Source organism: Coffea arabica, chromosome 9e, assembly GCF_036785885.1.
Source record: "Coffea arabica cultivar ET-39 chromosome 9e, Coffea Arabica ET-39 HiFi, whole genome shotgun sequence".
In the NCBI taxonomy this organism is placed as follows: Eukaryota; Viridiplantae; Streptophyta; class Magnoliopsida; order Gentianales; family Rubiaceae; genus Coffea; species Coffea arabica.
Window position 1 is genome coordinate 33,602,101 of NC_092327.1, and position 20,057 is coordinate 33,622,157.

The 20,057-nt window shown below is 34.3% G+C and overlaps 1 protein-coding gene across 5 annotated transcripts; it reads right to left on the reverse strand.

Moving 5' to 3' along the window:
• Window positions 1-6,821: 6,821 nt before the first annotated feature.
• On the reverse strand, window positions 6,822-17,126 carry LOC113710242 (protein ROOT HAIR DEFECTIVE 3 homolog 2). Of its 5 annotated transcripts, XR_003452823.2 has the most exons (23): window positions 16,685-17,126; window positions 16,462-16,528; window positions 16,207-16,312; window positions 15,476-15,546; window positions 14,924-14,987; window positions 14,786-14,851; window positions 14,647-14,694; window positions 14,487-14,549; window positions 14,312-14,368; window positions 14,043-14,201; window positions 13,874-13,942; window positions 13,704-13,795; window positions 12,803-12,881; window positions 11,774-11,939; window positions 10,355-10,479; window positions 9,948-10,210; window positions 9,777-9,873; window positions 9,520-9,687; window positions 9,342-9,446; window positions 8,897-8,991; window positions 8,660-8,756; window positions 7,485-7,620; window positions 6,964-7,180 (listed from the first exon to the last, which is right to left on the reverse strand). XR_003452823.2 is itself a non-coding variant. In XM_027233141.2 (22 exons), the coding sequence occupies exons 1-22, from the start codon at window positions 16,839-16,841 to the stop codon at window positions 6,890-6,892; spliced, it is 2,505 nt and encodes an 834-aa protein (XP_027088942.1). In that variant the 5' UTR covers window positions 16,842-17,124; the 3' UTR covers window positions 6,822-6,889. The 5 variants fall into 5 exon arrangements, 4 of the variants coding, with proteins under 4 accessions (XP_027088942.1, XP_027088943.1, XP_071921639.1 ...); XM_027233141.2 differs by lacking the exon at window positions 7,485-7,620 and having other exon boundaries at window positions 6,822-7,180; window positions 16,685-17,124; XM_027233142.2 differs by lacking the exon at window positions 7,485-7,620 and having other exon boundaries at window positions 6,822-7,180; window positions 16,210-16,312; window positions 16,685-17,123.
• Between the last annotated feature and the right edge of the window lie 2,931 nt (window positions 17,127-20,057).

Below are 20,057 nucleotides of genomic sequence, written 5' to 3' on the forward strand. Positions count from 1 at the left end.
TATGTTTCTGCTTCCCATTTCGGTGTTTCTTCTATTTCTGACAATTTGACTTCTGGTGGGCATTGGAATCGTGGACACTGGAAAGTAAATTTTGTTTAACTTGTCCCACAAGTGGAAGTTGGAAGCTTTGCAAATTTGCACAAAGACTAACGCTCTTTTAGAAGCAGAAACGTATTGCGTTGTGCCACTTAGTTATCTCTAGCAACATAAGTATCACCTTTGGAAGTGTGAAAGATTATTTACAGAGCATAGGAAAACCCAAATCTCTTTTTGTTTATCATCACAAATTTTATTGAAAAATCAAAGAGAGAATCCTAAAACTACAGGGGGCCGATGAGTATATAAAACCAAAGAAAAGAACAAAAATGTTATGAAACAATTAAAAGTATGGATGTCCCTTTGTATTCCCAAGAGGATTAATTATTGATTTATGGATACATTATGTATAGAAGTTACAATCCATAAATCTATTCATGTAGTGGAAGAACCGTTTCATAGGTTTCTTCATATTCTTGTAATAGTGGGTGTTTAATAGGATTGATGTTCCTTTAATCTTGTAGTACCTATATATAGAGGTACATTGACACCCTTTGGAATGACTTTTGTATCTTATTGGAATATAAGAATATCACTCTCCATTTCTCTACTTCTTTCTCCAATATTTCACTTGATATTATAGTAGCTTATTTTATTAGTTTTATAACACGTTATCAGCACGAAATCTCTACTTTTGAGCAAAAAGTGAAAACGGGGGCTCTACCTTGAACAAAGGTGAAGTACAAGATTTTGTCGAAATTCTGTCCATATTTCTTCAAGAAAATTCTGAGGTAAATTTCTAACTCAAAAACTTATTTCAATTTCTTATGGCTAATATTTGAATTATCGCAAAATACAAGTACCTACTGTTGAACAACCACTAAACATAAACATATATTGTTTGATATCTTTGAGGTAATATTTCTCCTTTTAATTTTACTTATTTATCTTTATAATTATTTGTTATAAATAATTTATATTCTGATGCATTGAGTTTTGGAGATGCTATTATAGAAAATCAATTATGCTTGAGGATCCACTTGTTCTTTGAAATATTTAAAGCAAAAGATTCGATCACCTGAAGATGGTCGTTCTTTAACGAAAATATTTGACCGCTAGAAGATGGTCATTATTTCAAAAGTCTGGTATGATAAATTTACCTATGGCTACAAGAACATAATTCTGCAATTTTCAGAATTACTTCTCAGTTGAAATTGTGTCGAGAAAATTTTACTCATAAGATATATTGAAAATGATAGTCTCTACAATTGATTTCTCGAACATGCTCCTATAGTAGCAATATTAAGAGAAATTTTGAGAAGTATTTTGTACTTATTGCATACTAGTTCTAGTCCATTCCTAGAAGTGAATGCGACTAAATTTCAATTTACTAGTTATGGTTGATGTCATGACTATGATTTTGGTAAATATATATTTTACCATGACAAGAGAAAAAGTTACCACTTGAAGTGGAATAATAATGATAAGGACAAGAAAATAAAGGTCCTAAAGATAAATGTCCCGAAGTACATTTGATAAATCAAAAAAATTATAATAGCATTTTCACATGGCCAATTTCTTTAAACGCCCTAAAGGTGTATGATGATTGATTTAATTTATGATAGTAATTGACTTTTCTTCCTAAAGAAGAATTGGATGTTAAATATTTGGGATCAAAGGATTATGGTGATGATATTTGTCCCATAAGAATTATGGTGATAATGATATGTGTCTCATCAATAAGTGTTACTATATACACTATTTTCCAACAAAAGAGGCAAACACAATCAGTGGTGGTGCTTAAGTGATTGAAAGCTCCGGAAGAGCTACTGCTATATTTCTCCTTGTAGGAGAAAAATTTATCATAAATAAAGCACTATTTTTTACTATATCTCGAAAGAATTATTGAATTTGAATATCCGTCGAAATGGATATCAAATTGAGACACTAAATGAGACAATAATAGAGATCATGTTTAGAAATCAAGTGAGATAAATGTTAATTATATCATAATAACCATTCAAGAGAGAAATGGTTATCGATATAGTTGTCTTCATTTTCATTTGATTTATAATTATCACCTGCAGTAAACCAGAAGTTTACTGATCCCAATGAATACATGATTTAACGAAAGTGAAAATATTTGAGAGCCGACAAATGTTTATACATACCCCCTTTATATTATATATGGCTCCAAAAAAAAATTTTAATTTTTACGTCGGGTATGAATCAGTTTTTACGATTAAATATCGTAAAATATTTGATGGGTGATCTATTAAATGATTTATTTATTCTGATGAGTTACGATTTCCGACAATAGGGGGAGGAAAAGATTAACTGAAAGGAAATCATTTAAAAAAAATTAGATTTCCTCGATCCTCATACAAAATAACGTAAACTGGAAGTTCAAGAAATTATTCATTTGCTGAAAACTGCAAATCAATTGTCAGATATATTTATCGACTCCAGAAGAGCCATTAAATCAACTATTCCTGCAGGAAATACTCTGGTTAAAATTGATGTCCCTGAAGGACATGTACAAGTACTACAAATAAATTTAAGGCCGGCCTATCTAAATAAAGTATAAATTGATTTCAAATAACTCCGGAGATTAAATAAATGTCATGACAAAATTCAACCTCTTGAAGAGGTTGCTCCTGAAGAGCCAACTCCTGAAGAGAATGAAATCATAGAAAATTTAATTGGAGTCTAATGAAATGTAGCACTTGATATTATAGAAGTTGATGAGAATCATGAATCTAAATCGATTGATGAATGTCGGTATAGAAATGATTGTTCAAAGTAGAAAGATACAATCCAATCTGAATTGGATTTATTGGTTAAAAGAAAAGTTTTTGGACCTGTAGTCCAAACACTTGAAGGTGTAAAACCAATAGAATATAAATGGGTATTTGTGATAAAGAGAAATGAGAAAAAGGAAATTGTGAGGTATAAAGCAAGACTTGTAGTCCAAGATTTTCACAAAGGCCTGAATTTGATTATGATGAAATGTATTCACCTATAGTGGATGTTATCACATTTAGATATCTTGTGAGTTTTGCAGTACATGAAAAATTAGATATGCGTCTAATGGACGTTGTTACTGCATATTTATATGAAAATCTTGAAAATAATATTTATATGAGAATTCCCGAAGGATTCAACATGCCTGAAGCATGCAAATCAAATTCTAAAAATATTTATTCTATTAAATTACAAAGGTCTTTGTATGACCTAAAACAATCTGGACGTATGTGGTATAACCGCCTCAATGAATGTTTGATTAAAGAAGGTTATACCAATGATCCAATATGTCCATATGTTTTTACCAAGAAAAATGGATCAAATTTTGTGATCATTGTTATATATATTGATGATCTAAATTTGATTGGAACTCCTGAAGAGATTCAAATAATGTTGAATATTTGAAGAAAGATTTTGAGATCAAGAATTTTGGAAAAACAAAATTCTACCTTGATTTACAAATTGAGCATTTAAAAAATGAAATTTTTGTCCACCAAACTGCATATACCCAGAAGGTATTAAAGCGATTTTATATGGATAAGGCACATATATTAAGTACTCCAATGATCGTCAGATCATTAGATTCTAATAAAGATTCTTTTAGACCGCGAGAGGAAGATGGAGAGATATTTGGTCCTGAAGTACCATATCTCAGTGCAATTGGTGAAGCATATTGAAATGCGACGATTAAAAGATCTCAAATGATGTTTGCATCAGGGGGAGAAATTAATACACAAGAATAGTGTACTCTTTTTCCTTCACTAGGATTTTTGTCCCGATGGATTTTTCCCTAGTAAGGTTTTAACGAGGCATATTCTTTGTGTAATGGACATCCAAGGGGGAGTGTTATGAAACAATTAAAAGTATGGATGTCCCTTTGTATTCCCAAGAGGATTAATTCTTGATTTATGGATACATTATGTATAGAAGTTACAATCCATAAATCTATTCATGTAGTGGAAGAACCGTTTCATAGTTTCTTCATATTCTTGTAATAGTGGGTGTTTAATAGGATTGATGTTCCTTTAATCTTGTAGTACCTATATATAGAGGTACATTGACACCCTTTGGAATGACTTTTGTATCTTATTGGAATATAAGAATATCACTCTCCATTTCTCTACTTCTTTCTCCAATATTTCACTTGATATTATAGTAGCTTATTTTATTAGTTTTATAACAAAAAAGGATTTGGCAAAATGGTCCAGAATTTGAAGGACTATGCTAGAAGAGTCGTTGTTAAGAAAGCAAGAGAGCAAGCTGGGAAAGCTGTTTATTCATATGAAGGACAAGTAAGCTGCAGGTGTTTACTTACTTCCAACTATCAACAATTTATTCGTGTTTCTTATCCAATTCTAATCTTTTAGGTTCGTAATGGTCTTCCACCACGATAATGACTCCATGCCAAGGGTTTGGACTGGGAAAGAGTACGTTAAAGCTATTACACGAAGGGCGCTCTGCAGTAATTTGCAGAGATATTCTGTGCTGCAGGAGGATGATGCTTAATATTTGGTGGATTAGTGAATGTTTCTAAAATGCACTTCTTTTTGGCAGGATCTCAAATATTTTGTCAGTGTTGGCTGCCATACGCATGGATGAGAAACCAGATAAGATAAAGAGTGTCCTGTCGTCTATTCTTAATTCATGGTTCAAAGACTCGGCCGAGACCAAGACGACTCGGCGGAGTTGTCACTGGAACGGAGCCTTCTGTTCCGATACCGGGACGAGATGATTCCAAGATAATAGATTGCCGAGAACTCAGTCAAGACGTCTCCGAGACAGATAGAAACGGTCGAGTCACCCCAAGTCATCCCGAATCAATTCGAATTTTTATTATTTTTGTTAAATTTTTATTATTTTTGTTAATTATATTTTTTATAATTTTTAGAATATTAAATGTTTCAAAAATTTGTGACTCATCAAAATCACAACCGATATATTGAGACCGATGTGAAACGATCCGGGCCACTATCGTGACCGCGGCTTTGAAACATGATTCTTATTGATGGCACAGTTGCCATATCTTCCTGGAATAGAGGTTCTGGTGTCATTGAAGATCCTCTTGCTTCGAGCACATGAGAAGGGGTGCTAGGTTCTACATTATAGTTGGCTCTCTTCTAATTGCATGGCGTAATCTCACAGTATATACTTGTGCAAAGGATAACCATTATGTGCAAGAACGTGTAAGTTCTAAATAGCACGACGTACGGCTATTCCAGAACTCCTTTCAGATTTTATTTGCCTTGATGCTCTTATTGAGCATGGAACTAGCAATATTACAGATGATCAGCATTAACTAATAATCCATCTTAAATGCAACTAGAGATGCCTAGGAGATCGATCTCCATCGACATACAACATTAGCTATTGAACTTAAAAACTTCTCTAGCTAGTAGCTATATATATATGCAGCTCAATGCACATCTCAGAATCTTCTAAGCCCAAAAAATCCAGGGATGTCAAGTGCAAATGCAGACAATGACCATGTAAAAAAAACCTAGATAAGCAACTATTAGAACGGAAGGAAGAAAGAAGAATAACCTTATGATGAAACACGGTGGATAAGGTCAAACCATGCATATCTCAGCCATCAATCTGCAGCCTCCCTATCAGCCCTCTTCCTGAGTTTTCGCCACGTTTTGGCTAGCTCGTCACTGTCAAATTCATTCATCTTCAGGTTGTTCCCTGTTGTAATAACAAATCATCCAATGCTTTAAGCCCCCAACTGCTGAGGCAAAAAGGCTAATCCACAAGGGAAAATATTCTACAAGTGTATCCTCAACCTTCTCTTTTAGCTGTGAGGGGCCTCTGGTCTAAAATCGAGCGCCTGGAGGAGGGAGGCATTTAACTTTTAAAAAAAAGACTGCCAGGCCTCCTCTCTCTCATAAATTATCCAAAGGATCAAAATCGGTTTTAGAGCCCATGCAGACCAAGTCTTCCATTGCAGGGAATTTACAAGCAAATCAAATTTAGAGCCCATGCCAACACCCAGTTTTCCAGTGCAGGGAATTTACAAGCAAAGCGGCAAGTGGTCTCTTCTTGTTGGAAATTCTTGCTATCTTAGTGTAGAAAAGAAAAATAACTCTTACACATAATTTAGTGACTACAAGGGAAAATACATTTTAACCAGTAGGGTTGGTGCAGTGACTAGAGAAACACTCTTGGAATCTTCTCCAAAGAAAACTTACAAAGTTCGAAAAAGAGAGAGGATGCATTTTATTTGTTTCGGGTTTCAGAGTTTTGCACCCAATAATAATGTTGTTTACCTGATAAACATTAATTGATATTCGTTTGATAAAATTGAAATCCAAAAATTGAAGTCTAAAATTTAAAATCTGAATCCATTAAGTTATTAAATTGTTAAGTATTAAACCTAATAGCATCATATTCAGTGATAAGTTATTACTTATCACTTAATTTTGAAAATAAATTTTATCTAGAAAATTCAATGTCACTTAATTAACTCAAATGTTCAATTTTTAACTATCAAACGATTTGAATATGTTAACATCTAATTTCATTAAATTTAAGTGATAAATTAAATTATTAAACAGGGCCTCTTTCCTTATCCAAACAAAAATGAGAACCAAATTTCCTTTTTACCTCGTTGTTGTTCGCAGATGCTTATAGTTGGAACGTCTAAGTACATGTATTCCACCATTTGCATGCATCGCTCTAACCCACCATACAATTTCTCCCGATTTCAAATGGTGAAAACGTCAAAGAACTGAGCCCCAAAACAAAAATGGAAAAACACAGGAAACTGGAAGCATTTATTCTATAAACATAACAAATTATACATAGATGTGTCAGAATACGAACTTTTGGATCAAGAAAACTCCTCGTGTTCCACATTTGTTACTCTTCTGCGAGTTAGCTGAGGACTCGAGTACTCACCACCAGTTTCACTTGAATCGTTGGAAGAAACAGATGAATCCATAGTTGAGCTAGATGTTGTGGTGCGTGTTGGTGTCTGACTTCTGAAACTCTGAGAAGCTAGAGTTTGAGTGTGTGTGGCTGGTTCATGATCTGGGTGCCCTTGAGCTTTGGCAGCAAGTTGCCTCAGAAGAATCATAACTGTAGGAAAGAACCTTGAAGCGACGGAAATTAGTCCAGCCAGCTGCAGAAACCAAAAGATTGTTAGAACTTTGTCACTCTTTACAACAGAGGGCCTTTTCTCATTCATAAAGCGTCGGACAGCATGGATCAGTAACTGACAAAGATCAACTATAGGTGACATTACCAATGATAACTTGCCTAACCTAGAAGATAGCATCCAATCACAAGGTGTATAACCAAAAAAATCATATAGTAGTTTGACTATCAATCGTTTATTTTGCAATCTGCGGGGCAAGAAAGTACATGCCAGTTCTCATCTTTACATGAAAGAAATTGCAATGACACCAGAAAATTGATGAACCAACCTGAATTTTCCGAAAGAATTCGATCAGCATAAATTTATCTCATATAGGATCAGAGTAGGACAGGGAGAATGGAAGCAGGTATCTTTCTCACAGACCCCAATTAGCCAGCTCTATGTGTCTTCCTTTATTCTACCTTCTGCATTCAGAGCTACTTGAAATTTTTCAATCTCTTTCAATGAAATTAACATATCTCATCTACATTCCTCACCCTTCATTGTTCTTATTATATACTCTTTTAACGCATCAATATGATCAAGACAAGGGTATCAGAACTTTGATAAACTTTAATCATACATCAAAGTTTCCATAACGAAAACTGGAACTGTGTGCAACAGTGAAAAACAATTTCAAAGCAGATGGTCCCAACAGTCAGCTACCAGTAGGTGCAGGTACATGCACCAAATGATTCCCACTATCACTCACAACGGATGGTAAAAGAAGTAGCTAGATGTGTTGTCATTAACTGGGAGCATATAACTTTAAATATAATTCTAGATATGTATTCCTCCATTTTAACCCCACATACTATCACTGGAATGACTAGAGTGAAAATTAATTGACCAATATGCTGATAATTTAAAAACTCAATACCAGGAATGGGCTTTACATGTATTCAAACCATGCAATAGATGACTGCCACCATCGTTCACAACGGCTGGTAACAGGAGTAGCCAGTTATGATGTTAAATAAAAAAAACCGCATAGCTCTAAATTATATATTCTTCCATTTTAACCCAGGCATACTGTTACTTGATCTGACAGGACTAAGAAATGAATTGACCCATATTACACTTTCATCCCAAGAGCCAATGTGAGCAGATTTCACTCATAATCTCAAAACGCAATATGAGTCACTGGCTTTACTGATATTGGAAATTTAAACATTTTTCCCATCTGGAAATACATCCAATTTACATTATGCATCTTGCAGAGAACGGAAAAGAGTCATTTTTCCCAGGAAAGAAGGTCCTTATCCAAGCTAAAGCATTAAACTTGATGCCCAACAACGTTATTATTAGTCTTTCAATCTGGAAGGCATTAACTAGGATCTAAACCACTATCATTAGCAATTTTTTCCACGAAGTTGCTGAGGTAACAGGTAAAGTAAAAGACAAATCAAATAGAGACCGAGTACCAACAAGAAAAAGGAAGGAAATACAATAGAAGCTACTCACGGTGCCATTTCGAAACTCCCCAGGAATGTCCATCTGTTCCCATATGGCTCTCCCAAATAAATATATAACAAACAGGGCCAGCATGTAAAGAGGATTCCTGTCACATGCAAAATAAAACAAGATAACATACTTCACTCTTTGAAGAAAATGCTGAACTTGCAAAAGAGTATTCCATCAATTGAAGGCATATGGAGTACCGAAGAACAAGTTTTTAACTCGAACCCATCAGATCAATACCTCAAAAGAAACATGAACTCATTAAATCCAAGCACAACCATTGCCATGATAGCCCAAGCAGGAGGTAGCCAATTATTGCTGCGCTTGTATGCCTCCTGAAATGAGATATGTTTTGACTCACAACGGTTAAAAATAGCTCTCATGATGCAAGAACTGATTTGAGGCATCATTCATACCAAGATTTACCAATGAACAGATAGAGAAGCTTCACTTGTCTCCAGTTATGCAACTTAAACTGCATAAAGTAGGATACCCCATTTTTTCCCTTTATTTGTTTAATTTGCTGCTATATTAAGTTCAAAAATACAGACCCCCACATATTAATTTCAGATGAGATCATTCTTGTTATTTTTTCATTGATTGTAAACCCGTTTTTAAAACTAGATTCCATGAAAACAATTAATCCCTTAATGAACAAAACAGAAACACATAAATAGTGCTGTACCCGTGCAGATATAGCTTGTGTAACCACATATTCTGTTTCTGCAGTAAATGTTCTCCATATAGACTTGCACTGCACTGGACTAATTAGTGTGTTCTCGGGGGGCACCTGTAACAAACACATACCGAAAGATTACACCACACAATTAGAAGAAAGCCAACTATAATGTAGAACATAGTACCCCTTCCCATGTGCTTGAGGCAAGAGGATCTCCAATAATTCCAGCACCTCTACTCCGGGAAGATATGGCAACTGAGCCATCAATAAGCATAGAGGACAGGACATTCTCTATCTTATCTGGTTTCTCATCCAAGCGTACAGCAGCCAACACTGACAAAATGCTGACAGCCTACCAAAAAGAAGTGCATTTTAGAAACATTGATTAACCCACCAAATATTAAGTATTATTTCCTCCAGCAGAATATCTTTGCAAATTACCGCAGAGCGTGCCTCATGTGTAATTGCTTTAATGTCCTCCTTCCCAGTCCATACCCTTGGCAATGAATCATTATCATGGTTGAAAACCATTATAAACCTAAAAGATTAGAATTGGATAAGTAACATGAACAAATTATAAACAGCTGAAGTAAATAAACACCTGCAGCCTACTTGTCCTTCATATGAATAACAGCTTTCCCAGATTGCTCTCTAGCTTCCTTAACGACAACACTTCTAGCATAGTCCCTCAAATTCTGGACCATTTTGCCAAATCCTTCCTGATCCAGTTCGAAACCAGCAGCGGCTGTGGAAAAGCCTGATACAGCTGCGTCTGTCTCACGTCTCAGAAGCCTTCTTATTGAAGCCCACGTGTCTTTGCCACCAGTGTCAAAAAGGGATTCCACTGGTTCACCAAGTCTTGCACTAAGTTGTTTCTATCAAAGGAAATATATGAATGCTTTATTATTTTTCTGTTAATAAGTATGACAACATGAAGATAAACCTGTCTTCCACAGGAAAGGAAAGAATAGCTAAGTAACAAACAGTGTAACCTTGGTGGATCAATTATGAGTTATTACCTCAAATTTAGCAATCAGTTGTGACAACTTTTCAGCACGAACAGAAGATGCATGAGCCTGCATATCACGTTGAAGCTTCTCACGAATTTTAGATGCATCCCAATCAGCATGCTTTATCACAGCATCTAAAACAAGGACAAAGCACTCAAATGAAGCAAATTACAACTGTATGATAAACCATTCCCACACCACCAACTAGAGATGGAGAGATAGGGCAGAAAGATATTCTCAACACTTGAAGGTCTGAAAGATATCATGCAGAAAAAGCAGCAACAAGCCCACATTGTTGCTCAAGAACCATTTTGGAACTAATGGAGGCCTAAAAGCTGAACCTGAAAGCTGGTTAATCACCCTTACCAGTCAATATTATTACAATGTATCTAATTAGGACCTCCAATGGTTTTGGCCAAAGAAAAGTAAAAAGAACAAAACAAATCAGACTCAGAAAATGCAACTCCTTTTAGAATGTATTATAACATTTGACTGAGGAGATGCGTCAATTGTCGCTTCCCAATACTTTGTGCTTCATCCATAGCAGTCTGACTGATTTATGTACATTAACAGTTCCCAAGTTTTTTCTGCTTTATCCCTTAAACTATCTTTTTGTCACAAATAGTAAAGGAAGTTCTTAGAAGCATGTAATTCAGGCCCTTCCATTGATTTTAGTGGTTAACTGTGACAGAAAGTATCATAAGCTAGCCAACTGAAGGAACAGGGGCACCAGAAACCACATTTGTCAGAGGAGACAATACAAACTCTTAAAAAGGGGAGAATGGGTTGCTATAAATAGTACATAAAAGGCCAGACAGAAGGAAGATGGGAAGAAGTAAGGGGTGAATGACATACTAGGATGAGATAGAGGAGAAAGAGGTGGCAAGCTAGGAGGGCTAAGGAGGCAGAGATTGACTGGGGAGAGCTATACAAGTATCCAGAATGGTTGCAGCCTCAACTTTTTAAGGCATAAAATTGTGACAATACTGTCCAATTCAGCAGTGAGCTTGACAGAAAATAAAGCATTTCATATGCACAAGGAAGCTTTAAAGGGTAAATCTGCCAAATAGCCTTCAAAATCTCTCACATCTTGTCTCCATGACTGGTGCATTTCAGCACCAGCTATCGTAGCTGATGTCTCTGTTAGTCCACACCTTACATGCATCATAGGGGAAAAAAAATACCCAAAACACCCACGTCTACAGGTATTTGTCCAATTTCAAGTTATTTAATTCAATTTCAATTTCACTATCCTTTTATACTCCACCCTTCCAGAGTAGGTGACACTTTAGAAACACCTATAATATCCCGCCATGGCAAAATGCAACACAAAGACTAACACATAACCTAAGTTTTAAGAGGTGTATTGCGGTCTATAAAGAATCCACAAGTTTGATCATGAAACATATCCAAAGGTAAAAGAATAACCTGAACAATGCTTGTCAAACTCGAGCATTGAGGATTGCATACAACTATTAACAGAAGCCACAAACCCTTCTCCTCTAGATAATTTTTGCTCAAGTTGAATTTTGAAATTCGTAAGTGCACTAGAACGCAGATGCCCCAACAAAGTAATGTAAGCAGGATGGACCAACTGCACAACACAGGAATTGTCAGCATATGACAGATAATAGCAGAATGAAAAAGCTCAAAAACTATCCCAGTTTGATTTTCAACAGCAGAAAGAGATGACGAATCATGTAATGATACAAAGGAGAGAATAATATGTTAGGGATATCGAAATCATACCAAGAATAGAAAAAGAAAGTAGAGAAGGGGAAACCAGAAACAGAAGGAATCTTAAAGATTACAAGTTCAATCAAACAACTGAATGAAAAGGACCATTTGCTGGATATAAATAAAGTAATATCCATAAGAACAGATAAATCCCAATGATAATTCGCTCCAACAAAATCTAATGTCAAAAGCATTAGTACAAGTTTCACGATCAATGGCTTTGAGTTTCTAGGTATTGACTGAGTTTACAGTGACTTTAAAAACTATACTATCTTCTCTTCATTGCTTTCTAGCAAAGCTGCAAATCTGTAATTAATTTATTAATTTATGATCTACTTACTAGAGAAAAGAAAAATGGGAAAAATGAAATACATTAACCCTCTACAGGATAAAATTCTCCAAATCTCTTTCACAGTTCTGTTGTAGCCGTCATTTTCTAATACCCATAGTCTCTTCATGATTAGCTTGCAAACTACACTAAGTAAAACAAGAAAAAGGGAATTAATACTACCATTGACCTTTTAAAGCTCCTCAAAATGAATTATCCATCTAGTGGTTTCACAAAATTTGTGCTATGTAATTGCATTACTGAGGAAACTATGCAAAATGGCTCATAAAAGTGAACTCCTTGAGAATCTGAAGAAGATCACAGAGCTTGTAGATGTCATGAAAAGAGGAATACTAAATATAGCAGAAGAATACTAAAAGAACACTACCAACCTGTAATGTTTTTGACTTCAACAGCAGACGCTTGGCATTTCTGACACCTTCTTCAAAGTAGACAGCCTCCATATCATATCTATTACATGTTATAACCAATTAAACAAGCTCAAGTCCTATGTTACTTTTCCCAATGTACCTGAGCTCAAGAACAAACTAAAGCACAACTACAGTACAATTCCAGTATATATAACCTGAAGTCTCCATTCATATTTTTAGGGCCACACACCAAATAAAGCTTTTGTCAATACTACATGAAGATGATAAAATGTTGCCAATGTACTTCATTTTCTTCGAGCTATATGAACTGTCTACATGTTTGAATCTAACAAACCAACTGAATCAAGATATTTTTTTAAAAAATTAACTTGTTTACAAATGATCACATGTATAGGAAATCCAGTGATCTCCACAGCAGGATCAGTGAATGGTTCTTGCAGAATTCTCAAGGGCAAGAATTTAACTGTCCAGGTTTCTTGGATAAGGAAAATCTTCACATAAGTTATCAAAGAGAGCTTTAACAACCATCTAGATGGAATGACATTGGATTGCAGCATCAGCAACAATTTATTGTTAGATTTGATTCTTGAAGAGCAAAGTATGAAATTATCCGGATGGATAGTTAAGAATTTCAAATAGTTTACACATCATGCTTGGATACAAGACCTGCCAACAAGCAACTGAATCAACATTGATATCTGCTCAAAGAAAGAGCAGTCTTATTCTGTATTTTGTTCTTTTGTTGCCCCAAGGAAAATTGGCAGAGGGGAATCAGATGTTCAAAGAGCAAGTTATACTTGCATTAATGGTAAAAGCTTTCAAGCTTCAGAAGCACCAGTTATTTCATAAATGCCTCTAAGATGATGATCAATATTTCTTCTTGAGATCGTTATAAACTTACTCAGATAGATATGCATCCAAGATTGAGCTCAGCTTCCTCCCAAAACCCTGAACTGGACCAGCATGGACTGCTTGCTCCAAAGCCAACCAATCCTATTTCCAATAAAGATCTTAACCACAACCAAATGAAACAAATCTTGTTTTACTGAGACAATGGAAATATGCATAAACCTCATCAGATGCCAATAGACTGAACTTCTCATTTGCAATCTCTTCACATCGTACTGTAGCAACCATGACCTAAGAGAAAATATATTAGATCACTTATATTATCAGAACCTCTATCTTTATCTACTCTATTGAAGATAGATAGAGAGAGAGAGAGAGAGAGAGAGTGAACCTTGTGGGCTGGGAGATCAAGATCCTTATTTTCTTTAATAACTTTCCATATCTGCCGTGTACTAAAAGAAAATCCAGAGGCAGGAACAACAGCTCTTCTGTCACCAGCAATCCCTCCTGGATATATGGAATTGAAAAACCGCTGCCTTAGTTGTGCAACCTGTATGAAGCAGAACAAACAGTAATGACATGATAAAGTTTACCTCATATAATACCACAGAAATTGAAAAATCAAAAGAGAGGAGAGAGTATGCAGCCAGGACAAACAACCTGCTCTTTAAATTGTTCTTCCCTCTCTTCAAAGCTGGATAAGGCAGTGACTTCAACCTTCACATTCAAACAAATACAAAAAGAAATAAGAAATAAAAAAGAGAATCAGATTGATAAAATGCATTGTAATTTAGACGAATTCAGAAATGGGACATGAGGCAAACAATTTTCTTACATTGAAAAATTCACTGAGAGGGGTGTCCATGTGGGCCGGAGGCTTTGAAACTGTATCCCATATCTGTATAATCAGTAACCTTCAATAAGACCAGAGTGAAAATGTCCATCCAAGAAGTAAGTCGCTTTTAGATTCTAATATAACTGAGACAAAATATTACCTTTTGAATGTCCTCCCTCAGGATAGGTTCCAAATATTCGAAAGGCGTCTACAAGAATCCCAATACAGGCACATTAAATTTTCTCTTGAAAAATACACTAGGATGGCGAAGGCATTGATCACATAAACAGCTATCAGACCTTTGTTTTATCACGTATAACGAATAGAAGTGTCGTTTTTCGCGGACTAAACAGGCGCATCATAACCTGTCAAAAAGGAAGATACAACAACATAAGGCACTGATGCATTCACAAAAAACCATAAACCATACTATATACCTGAAATACAATTTTTAGAAGTGGTTTATTGGAAGCCTGCTCTCGACCAATGTCATGGCACCACCTGCATGTGGACAGAAAGCTAAGTCTTAGTAGCTACCTGGGATTCTAGAATTTGTATTAACAAATTGTATAAGAACCATGAACAACAATAATGAAAAATGATTAGCCAAGTGAAGCAAAGAAACCAAAATGTAAAATTCCAAGACAACACCGTTTTGAAGAGGACAAGAGATGATCAAGAATTTACGAAGTCATGAAAGATGTATATGTATATATATGTCTGTATATGTTTATGTGTGCATGTGTGTGTGTGTGTGTAATAGTTAGATGCTCAGGATATCAAAAAGCATGCTTACAGCAATAACAGGCCGGGGAAAAAAATGCAGCTGGGCAGGGTTAGAATATTGAGTGGCAGAATAGGTTTTTGCTTCCTTGAATATTACATTCTAAATTTTCAAATAAAATATTTATTTAATGGTCAGTTCTAAGGTCAAGAATAGGGTATCAAGATAATCCATGGCATCCATTTAATAAACTCAAGAAACTCACATGTTTATTATAACAACATCTGCAACAGCCAAAGCAAATAGTGCACTCTGCTTCTCAAATGTTGTGTCATCCTGGAATCAAAAAATCAACACCTTCAATGAAAATGTGTGATGCATTAATATCTAACGGTTAAGAACACTAAGAGAAATCTCTACTATGCCATGTGACCTTAATGCTGTCAACATCTTGCATATTTCACCCCTATTCAAGCTATACATGTTTGGCTTCATTCTTAGCTCTAGCTAATAATATCAGTCCATGCAGTAACCTAGATCATCTCTTCAAATATATGAAGAACATGCTTAGCAGATCCGTTTTCCTGATTAACTAATAAGGGAATAAGCTTCCAGACCATGGTCCACCCATTTTGCCAGAGTGCTTTGGATATTTATCAAACAAATAACTGCGCTAAGAAACCTTAAAAAGGCATGTCAATTAATAAAATGGGTAGCACTTGGAAAAAAAAAACATAATAATAATAATACTAAGTGGTAGACCATCAATAGTCGTGGCAAGAGTCAAGGACGCCTGTAGACAACTTCTGATATCCAGCCAATTTAAGTTAGTGCTGATACTTTTACACTACTACACCGCACCATCCTCGCTCAAGATTAGCATTCTGAATAACTGCTAAAAGCTATTGTAACTCGCCATATTCACATTGTACTAAAAAATACAGATTTCAAAAAAAATGAGTGCTTAGAATACAAGATACAAAACGAAAAATTTACCACCTCGCCCCTCTCGCGGCCATCAGTGCCCTCCAAATCCATCACTACTGTAAAGGGCTCGATACCCACTGCCTTTGCTATCCAAATGCCCTTTGTAGTTTGACTCCTATAAAAAAAAATTAAACACAAAAAATCAGAATTCTAACACAAAATGATATCTTGTGCAAGAAATAGCGCAACTTTCTCTTGCGTCTATACTAATTAAAAAGAAAATCCAACCAAAGCACAAAAAGAGGGGAAAATTTATGAATGTACCTTCCCTTAAAAGCATCCATCTCCCTCAAGTTTGTATAGAATAGATGGTTTAACAGAGTACTCTTCCCTGTTCACATATCCAACTAAACTAGCTTAATCATCAAACAACCCAAAGAAAATGCCAAATTCAATCTATATCGCAAACAAATAAGCTCATAAATGGCTAAATTAAACCATTAGTAACCAAATGAAACAGAGCAAAATCAAGAAATATGATATTTACCACTGCTCTGAGGTCCCATAATTGCGACAACAGCGTAGGAGAGGCCGCACTGAGAAAACTTCATAGCTTTCATGAACTTCTCCAATCCAACAAAGTTAAATTCGCCGTTGCCGTCGATTAGCTGCGTCGAGCAACAGTTCTCCTCCTCCTCCTCCATCACTAACAACTCCTACTATAGTACCACCACCAGCTCCAGCTTCTCTATCTTCCTCCGTCTCTTCAATCCAACTTCTGTGAAGTTGAAATGGAGTTTTCGGAATCTTTGAGGATTTGAAAAAGGTTGTAGGAGTGAGGTTAAAGGAAAGAATTTGGGAATTTGATGAAGATTTTGTTTAGTCGTTTACGAAGTTAAGAAAGAGGGAAGAAGGGTGAAGGAAGGATTATTCTTGAACTGTGTAATGACTTTTTTTTTTCTTAATCTTTTTTATGTTTATTTTATTTTGTTAATTGATGTATTATTATGGTAAATGATGACGTAGCGATGGCAATTGAGACGGTGCCCGAAGCTAATGGGACGGGGCAATATACCCCGCCAAGCCACCCGCTAATATATATATATATATATATATATATATTTATTTATTTATACATTTATATGCATATATATAATATTTATTTTAATTAGTTATAAACTTATAATAATGATATTATTAGTTATCAATATTATATAATATATATTAGTATCTGTAATATAATTGATACTATCAATTATATTAAAAATTATACATATCTACTAATAGAAATTATTAATTAATTATACTAAATTTACTAATGTATTTTTATTAAATTTCTAATTACACTTAACACAATAACACTTTTTTTCTCAAAAAAATACAATAATGACTTAGTGATTGTATTTATTACAAAAGTGAAAATTTGACTACTTTAATTGTATTTGTTTCATCGTATTGGATTGCATTTAAATAGTTTTTGTTTGATTGTTTTTATGGATTTCAATTGTGAAATTACAATGAATAATGACTTGGTGATATGTTGATATTTTAGTACTTAATTGTTTACTAAAATTTGACTACAATAAAATTATATGGTAAATTTTTATTAATCCTACGAAAGTGGGCGGGGCAAGGGCAGGGGACGAGGCGGAGGCGGGGGCGAGGGGAAGTAGTAGGCAATCCACTCCCACTCCAAACCCACTCCATTGTCATTCCTATGATGATGTTAAAATGAGCGATTGTTACCTTTAATAATTACCGAATCATGGTAAATTTTGTAGAAAGAGCTTTAAACTCATCAAAATTGCTTGAATGAAGGCCCTGATCTTTTCTTCTTAAATTGAAATGTCTAAATGATTTCCTTTTCTTTATTTTTCTTTATTTTTTGGGATGAACGGATGTTGAGAATAGAAAAAAAAATTAGGGAATGAGCTAAATTGAGTTTAATCAGCATAAAGTAGGTAAATAAATTTTAGTGATAAAAATTTAAATATATGATCATTCGAGTTGCAAATTGTGCTATGCTAAGGCATGTTTCATGCTTATGATTAATTGATTTTCATAAAGTCATTAATTCTATCGTTCTATATCTAATCATGAAACGAGTTAAATAAATATTATTATAGTTTTGAGAAAGTTCGTAATAAAATAAAAAATAAAAATATTTGTTTGAGCGTATTTTCTACAGGCATTTTGATTTAGTGATGGGAAGAAGAGAAGTTATGAAATTTTCTTTTCAAAAAAATTTTATGAAAATTTGATTCAGATATCAATTTGTATCTCAAATTGCAGCTATTGGTACGTCTCTTATTCTGCAACAAATTAGGTACCATATTGTAATTTTTTATATTGTTTGTTACACAGATCGAGTTGCTAAGAGCTGGCATGCTATCTTAATCGGCATGGCTGGCCCTTGTTTCCTTCGCTGCCACCCTTATCCATAATGGTTTTTCATTTTGTTATTTATTTTGACATATTCTTTACTTACCATAAAATGAAATTTGAAATGTCTGTTATTGTCAACTACGTATCTCTATCTCTATCTCTAACTACATAAGGCGTCGAAGGTCTCGCTACAGTGATTCCGCTGGTTATTTTGTAATTTGGCTGTTCGATCTGTCCTTCTTTGTCCTGTGGTCCAATATGTAGCCATCAATGTCCTCTGCTCCCAATGTGTGCCCGTGAAGGCGTGAAGCTCCCGTTACAAGTTATAAAATCAATTGTCCCGCTTTGTTCCATTAAATCAAGCCCTCTCAATTATTAAATTAAAGCTAATTAGAGCTTTTGCGTTTAAGATTGATAATATTTGTTAGCTACTCAATTATTAAATTAAAGCTTTTGCGTTTTAAGATTGATCAGCATAACATAAATGTGCTCAATACAAAGTGATAATTAGTTGTGTGCCTTAGTAAATTAAAGCTAATTAGAGCTTTTGCGTTTAAGATTGATAATATTTGTCAGCTATTAAAGCTTTTGCGTTTTAAGATTGAGTAACATAAATGTGCTCAATACAAAGTGATAATTAGTTGTGTGCCTTTTTATTTATGTGCATGTTCGGCAAAATATATATATGTGGACACAAATTCGGTGTGTGTCTAATATTATTAATTTAAAGCTTTTGTGTTTTAATATTAATATATACTCAATTATTAATTTAAAGCTTGCTCTCAAGCTCCAGTTACAAGTTAATTGTTTCCTTTTGCTGTTATGCTCGTATTCTATTTTGTCATCTTATTCCAATATGTGCATATCTAATAAATATAAATCAATTTTCCCGCTTTGTATTAGGTTCCATTAATACGACCAGTTGTTTTTAAAAATATTAGATAATTTCCCTCTATTTGAAAAAAGTTACTTCGATAATATTTGTTAACTACTCAATTATTCAATTAAAGCTTTTGCGTTTTAAAATTGAATAGCATAACATAAATGTCTTTAGGACAAAGTGATAATTAGTTGTGTGCCTTTTTATATATGTGCATGTTTGGCAAAATATATATGTGAACAAAAATATTGATTTTTTGAAAAAAAATACATATCAAGACAAATTTTGTGTATCTAATATTATTAATTTAAAGCTTTTGCGTTTTAATATTAACTACTCAATTATTAATTTAAAGCTTTTGCATTTTAAGATTGAGTAGCATAACATAAATACGGTCAATACAAAGTGATGATTAATTCTGTGCTTTTTTATATATATAATTCATTTTTAACAAAATATATATATCGACAAGAATATTTATTTCCAAAAAATTATATATATGTATACATATCGACACAAATTTAAATTTCGTGTGTATCTAATAAATATTTGTTAACTGCTCAATTATTAATTTAAAGTTTTTGCGTTTGTTTAGCAAAATACATAGCAATTCTTCTACAATGCCACCGCATGCTGTCAAATTTTACGTGTTGTT